The 7395-nt window shown below is 31.7% G+C and overlaps 1 protein-coding gene across 1 annotated transcript in view; it reads left to right on the plus strand.

Moving 5' to 3' along the window:
* Positions 1-1033: 1033 nt before the first annotated feature.
* Positions 1034-7395, plus strand: part of LOC107961023 (protein SPIRRIG) — a 20171-nt gene continuing 13809 nt past the window's right edge. The window contains exons 1-8 of the mRNA XM_016897272.2: positions 1034-1680; positions 4108-4177; positions 4261-4346; positions 5165-5300; positions 5402-5458; positions 5737-5913; positions 6241-6432; positions 6545-6610. Of these exons, the coding sequence (XP_016752761.2) occupies positions 1514-1680; positions 4108-4177; positions 4261-4346; positions 5165-5300; positions 5402-5458; positions 5737-5913; positions 6241-6432; positions 6545-6610 (951 nt within the window). The 5' untranslated portion in view covers positions 1034-1513. The remainder of the gene's footprint in view (positions 1681-4107; positions 4178-4260; positions 4347-5164; positions 5301-5401; positions 5459-5736; positions 5914-6240; positions 6433-6544; positions 6611-7395) is intronic.

The raw sequence follows: 7395 nt of genomic DNA on the forward strand, positions 1-7395 counted from the left end.
TTACCATAATTATCCCCTTAGAAACATTAAGAGTATTGTTGATTTAGAAACATTAAGAGTATTGTTGATTTGGGTAAGCTATTTCATGCGTCAGGATAATTTTTATAAATTATGAAATAATATTTGATGTAATAACTTAATAAATTATCATTAAATTAAAAAAAATTGAAGAATTGTAAAGAAAATCATCATTAAATTTTCATGCAACATTTATGTTGTGACGCTGACGTGGAACATAGCACTACTTTCGATCTCGAAGAAATAAAATGATTATCCTATCATATAATATATTTTATATTTATAATAATACAAAATTTAATAAAGTTCTTATTCGTTTGATTTCCATAAAAGTCATACTATTTAAACAAAATTAGATTATTTGACATTCACAAGAGTGAAAATATATTTTAAAAATTGATTTCTTTTCTTTGAATTATATTTTAAAGAAATAATGAAAAATTTAGCCTATAATAATTTATTTATTTTTATCAAATTGGCTCATATTTTTTTATCACATTAAGTTTAAATCTTAAAGATTTAGTCAATTATTTTTTCTAGATGGAAAAAATAAATTAAATTATTAAAATTTTAGTGGTATTGACGTGACCATTCATATAATTCATAAAAATTTAAAAAATCATAAAAATATTTAAAATTTTAACAAAATTTTAAAAGTTAATAAATTTTTTAGAAATAAAGTATTTATGTTACTATATTAGCTGTACATGAGCTATCATGTTAATTTCATTAAGATTTTAATAGTTTAGTTAGTTTTCCATAAAAAGTAATTTAACTAAAATTGAAAAGTTATTGTGGTAAAAAATAAAATAAATATTAGAGGTAAAACTATTTTTATGCTTATTTTAAAATAATGTCTTTAGAAAACAAAAATACTTTTTAAACTTTATACAGGGGTGATGATTAAACCGATTTTATTTTGATTTGTTTAATCATTTAAAGAGAATATATAAAGCGGATTTAATTTGAACGAACGTAATCAGCGTTTATTTATGTTAACGAAAGTCCCGTTTTATTGCTAGCTCTCCTCTATTTTAGGATTCGAAAAAAGAAAAAGAAAAAGAAAAATTTTAATTTTTCTTCGGAAAAAATAAAAAAATAAATCAAAATTCGGAAAATAGAAGAAAAAATTAAGACAAGAAAAAGGAAAAACAGAAGAAAAAAAAGAGGGGACAGATTAATCGCAGATCCCTTTACACTTTCAGGCTTCATCCTAACTCCTATCAATCCGTTAATCACAAATTATATTTTTTTTTCAGCTAACTGGATTTTCTTTTAAAATTTATAATTAATTTTCCTTTTCCAATTTGAATTTTTTGATTTGATTTTTTTTGGTTGTGGCGTTTTTGCAATTCTGTCGTTGCTTGGAGGAATCGAGGCGGAGGTGGAATGAGGTCCTTCTAGACGAAATTTCTAGAAGGTAAGGACCTGGTGCTTGTGGCGGATTAGTCGACGTAGACGCATATAAATGTTTTAAGGATCGAAAGGGAAAACGATGAAATGGATATCATTGCTTAAGGACATCAAAGAAAAGGTCGGTTTAACTCAAGCTCCTGCTGCTTCCGCTGCTGCCACTGCTTCTTCATCGTCTTCGTCATCATCATCTTCCAATCGCGATGCCCGTGCTTCGTATCTCTTCGACTACATTCCCTCTCCTTCGAGGTTCGATTTATTATTTTCATTAGTTAATGTTTCTATTTAAATTAATTTTAGTTTTTCCTTGCTTGCATTTCCTCCAGTTAATGATGATTCAATTTATCAGATGAACTGTTAAGAGTCATAGTTGCGCACTCTTTTTTAAGGAAAAAAGAAATCCTTCTCTCTTGCAGTTGTCTTGATTTCAAATTTGTTTTCGTGAATTAGAAGTTAACTTCAGTTATAGTGCCTGCCTTTCTCTATCCATTTATGTTTTTGATAAAATAATCTTCGATGAGATATGCTCTTAAGCATTTGTTGCCTTTCTTTACAAGAAATTGGATTTAAAGGTTTAAATTCAGTTATGAATAGCTTTTTGATTCTGTTTGATGTGCTATTATGCATGAAGTTAATTTCAGTTGGCAATGTGTAGTTTTGAGGCAAGCATTGGTGATTTTACTCTATTTGTATAAGGTTGGACACGAATAAGGAAAATCAAGCAGGGTTAGTTCTGGATGGCTTTTTCCACTAAAAGAGCATAAGAAAACGAAAACATAGAAGCAAACAAAAGGGAAAAGAATAGCAAAAAGAGATGAGTTAAAACTGATCCTTAAGGAGTCTCTAAAGCTAGGTATGGGTTCTATCTGCAAAATGAGTTGATAAGTGAACTTCCTTTTGCTAGAATATAGGAATTCTAAATAATCCATAAAATCTTTAACAAATTCACAATGATCTATTAGACCAATTACCTTAGCAAAATGGAATTTCAGATTTGTAGAAATAATCGTGCATCCTCCCTTATCCAAGACCCGTTTAATTTATGCTTTGTGATCCTAAACATAACTGAGATCATCTCACTCACAGAAACTTTTGATTCAGTCATTTATTTATTAACAAAAAAGGCAAAACCCGCGTGCAAAACCCAAAATTGAACTAGACAGCCCACCAAAGGCTAGGGCCCAAATGAGAAGACAGCCCACAGGACTTAAAAAAGCCCACATAATTGAAATAAAACAAAAGTCTCAGTAAAACAAAAGTGAAATAAAAAGATACCTGTACTAAAATGAAGTGGTAACTAGCAACTTCGCCCCTGCTTTCTAAGAGTCATAGGAAAGTCCTTTCACTTCAATGCATCAGAAGCATCGAAGACATTCATGTATACTTTACATTGGACAAATGTTTTGAAGGGTCTTTAGTCCCATCATATCTTTCCTTTGGCAGTTTGAAATTGGTAGTGGAGAAGTCTTTAAAGCTTAGATGGGGCTTCAGCACTTACTGTACAAACATTGCAAACAAACAACAACAACTACTTGGCACCATCAACTGGTTAGCAACTAAAGACAGTAGTGAAAAGTAGCAAGATTGCAGTGATCACACAGTAGCGAGCAACAGAGTTGACAACAGCACTAATTACCATCAGGGTTAGGATAAATGAAATACTCATGTTTATATGAAATTAAGCAAGGATAAATGAAATATTAGCTTTTCCAGAAAATCCATTCATTTTCCAGAAATCATTTTCTGAAAGCTGTTTCTAGTGAAACAAACACAAGCTTAGTATTAGCTATTTTTACACGTTACAATAGATTACAAGGAGTGGAATTAATTCCTAATGATATGCATGGTTAAAGTTGTACCTGTACAGCTGTTAACAACCTGCAATAGGAATAATGCAACCTCTCTATCAATTGGGTGGGGATCTTTTTGTCGTTTGAGTTCCTGAGATCTGAAGTTTTGTTGTGTGTTGCTTTATATCTTCTTTTTAAATGTTTCACTTCTGAAATCCATGTTTGTGAACTTCCTTCCCTCGCAATTTTGGGATGAGGTGAAACCTATTGTGTAATGATCTAATGGGATGCAATTTTGAAATCAGTCTTAGGTGTGAGTTTGTGTTTACAGATTGGAATAGTGTGGAGGATTGGTTTAGCAGTGCATAGGTGTTATGTTTCCTGAAATTGTAGGTTTGGATTGTAATAAATAGCACATTAATATCATATGTAACGGGGATAACAAATGTTGGAATGCTTTTTAGTTACAATCAAGTTCTGAAATTTTCCCCTATTCTTTTTTCCCTCTATGGAAAATGTGTGACAGTGCAAAATGGAAAGCTAATGCCTTTTGTTAATCCGTTGTGCTAATGTGTTGGATATGAGACAAAATATTTGATGTTTAAAATTAGGTTTCAACTTTTGCTTATTGTACCATACCTTTATTTTTGTCATTTTGCAATATCTAGTCATATGATTATACTCATAATTTCCGTCTGTTTTATTGTAATTTAAGTGACTAGATTTGATTTTATGTTTGCTTGTTTCCATTTAATTGTAATAAATTTCTAAACTTAAAAACTATGGCGAAGTGCCTTATTTTCTCTGCCTCCCGTTCTTTTGCTCTATGTATGGATGAGACATTTCTTTTCAGCAACTCTACTTTTATTTCTTCTTGTGACAACAGAGATAAACATGAATTGGAAATGGACTTCAAGAGATTCTGGGAAGAGTTCCGATCATCGAATTCTGAAAAGGTTCTTTCTCATCTATATTTTAATTCCTGGCACTCTTTTATGTACCATATTGATTTTCAGTGATGTTTGTATTGTCTTTGCAGGAGAAAGAAACGGCCTTGAATTTAACTGTAGATGCCCTTTGTAGATTAGTCAAGCAGCATGCTAGTGTAGCTCAATTAGTCACCCAGTATGAATGCTAATCCTTGATTCTGTTTTCTTAATATTACATAGTTCATTTTGTCTGAAATATTTTTTCTGGGATTTTCACTCTTTTCTGATATAAGCAAGAACTTTTTGTATCCTTTCACATTGTTAAGTATTGCTGCCATCAGTGGCTCTGTTCTGTCCAATCTCCTCCTACTTGTTTGAGTGTTTAGAAACTCTGCTTCAGTAATACTATAACTTTTTTGTCATGTTTCAAAGTAGAGTTAGTTGTATTCTGAAATATGTGTATCAAGATACTTTCTCCCAATATTTATGTTCAATGCATCTCTTGATATTTAGTTATGCTTTTTGTTTCATTCTTGTAATCTTGTTGTGACTTGATCTGGTATTAGAATGGTTTTCATCTTCCATTTTCTTCCATTGTTTAAATTTATGATGCGGTTGGCTTTATTATTAGCCAAGATCCATACCATGTAATTTAATTCTGATTGGACTACTTAAACTATGCTGACACTGGCTGTTTAGTTGATATAATTTTCTTCTTCCAAACATTAACTTCCTGTGAGGATTGTTGTAATTATAGTTAGTTTTTTGAAGTATTTGAAAATTTCATCAGCCTTTGCCTTAAATTCACAAAGGAATAGTCAATTAATCAATTTCTTCATGCCATTTGAATTATTTATCATTTTTGTATGAATTATTTAGATCATTCCTGCCCTTACTGTTTGCCGTATAGTTATTACCTCAGTAATTGCTTGTCTTTATTCACATGTTTGCTGGTTTTTGTCTTTCTCCAGCTTCAGCTTGTAGATAAATATTAAGAAAATTTTTTAATTACAGGTTAGTAGAAACACATATATTCTCTTTTGTTGTGGGAAGAGCATTTGTAACAGATATTGAAAAGTTAAAAATTAGCAGCAAAACAAGATCTTTGGATATACCGAAGGTTTTACAGTTTTTCTCTGAAATTAACAAGGTTTGCCTCTGGGATCCAAGCGCTTTATGTCTCAATATATTTATGACCGTATTGTTTGTGGGTTTCTTTTTGGAGTTACATTCATGTGTGCTGATCTGCAGGGTGGCTTCTGTCCAGGTTCAAATTTGTTGGCTGTTGTTGAATTCCTTGTTTCTGGGGTATATCTCATTAATCTTTATTGACTTAATTGATGTTCTATTGATGGAATCATGTCATCGTATTTCTTGCTTGGAACAAATTTGTCTCATTTCTCCCACCACAGGATAGATACTATAACCTGTAATGATATTTGAATTTATTACTTTTGAATTTTAAGTGATATGATTAATTTGAATGGTACTTCTATAATTTTACATCACACTTGGCATTCTAAAATCTGTTCTTTCTGATATTTAAACACCATTAATTGTTATTCTGTTGTTGCTGTTGTTTGCAGCCTACTGATAAACAATCTCTCCTTGATTCTGGGATATTTTGTTGTCTTATACATATACTGAATGCTCTTTTGAGTCCCGATGAAGCCAATCAGGGGCGAAAAATTACTGATTCTGAGGAATCAATGCTAGCTGGAAAGGACTCAGTTGCTGATGTTGGGCCAGCCCGTCGACTTGAGGTAGTTTTCTTTCTTGGATTCCTTGAACTTCTAATTGCTTTTTTACATATGTTGAATTTATATTTATGCGTATGTGATGCGTGTGTTTAGGCAGATGCATGTTAGTGCTTCTCTCTGTTGTCACTGCTTAACATTGAAAAAAAGAAGAATTATTATTGCACGCTATTCACCTGTTTTTTTGTTATGACTATTTTATACTTCTAAAATTTCATTTAATTAGGCATCTTTTCTTTCCGATTTGGGGATCTCAACTTTATTGCTATCTTACTTTATTGTACACAAGTCGGATATTTTGTTCGGGTTATAAACTTATTGCTACTCATTCAGGTAGAAGGAAGTGTGGTGCATGTTATGAAAGCATTAGCAAGCCATCCTTCAGCAGCACAGAGTTTGATTGAGGATGATTCTCTGATGTTGCTATTTCAGATGGTTGCCAGTGGATCTGTAACTGTCTTCTCTAGGTATAAGGAAGGCCTAGTTTCGCTGCATACCATACAACTTCATAGACATGCCATGCAGGTAACTTTTTTGACTTTACTATATAAACGTTAATAACCAGTTTGAAGGAGTTCTTATGAGCTTCATGAGTTGTTTGTTAATTGTTGTTCTCATAATTTGCTTTTTCTTCCAGATCCTTGGACTTCTTTTGGCCAATGATAATGGAAATACTGCCAAATACATACACAAACACCATCTGGTATGCGTTCATAGATAATTTTAAGAGCATATATGAAAAAGATAGGTTGCTTGCTGGATGTCTTTCTTTTTCCTTCTTTGAAATTTAGATTCTTGTGCTTTAGTGATTAGGACATTTTTTTTAATTTTCCTTTGAGGTTTGTTTACAGTTGATTTGAGGTGGAACAGTGAAGAATTATATAGGCAGCATGATAGGAATCTATGAATAAGTTTAGGAAGAAAGGCAGGCCGGTGGGCTGTCCACGTGGCACCCCAATTTGGCTTCCATTCTTTTATTGTTTTTTCCTTTTTTTTTTCTGGACAACCAAATTCCCTTTTTTCTTTGCCTACTTTTACCAAATTCTTGCTTGGTTTAACTTTATTAGAGAAATGCCAAGGGACCAAGGAAAGAGCCCTAGAAAAAAAATCTCATTTTTTTCATTTTCTTTCTTTCTCTACTTTGCTGCTTCTCTCCCTTTTCTTTCTAAAAAAATACCTAGAAAGCGGGAGAATAATGTTGTGTGTTTGACTAGATCAATTACTTGGAGACTAATTCCAGTTGGATCTTGCATACAGTCTGTACTTTTCTTTTTGATTTGAAAAGATGTTATATTGTCAAATTTTAATGTAATTTGATATATATGTTCCCTTTACGATGTCCGTAATTGTAAATGGATAGCCTAGTCTCTCTCATATTGTCTCATTTTTTTAAAATAAATGTTAATTTTTATTTAATATATAACAATTTAATCTTTTCCTTTTTCAACTTTTTAGAACATGGGCAACTTATGTACTTTACACTATAAT

The sequence above is a fragment of the Gossypium hirsutum genome, chromosome D08 (assembly GCF_007990345.1).
Source record: "Gossypium hirsutum isolate 1008001.06 chromosome D08, Gossypium_hirsutum_v2.1, whole genome shotgun sequence".
Lineage (NCBI taxonomy): Eukaryota > Viridiplantae > Streptophyta > Magnoliopsida > Malvales > Malvaceae > Gossypium > Gossypium hirsutum.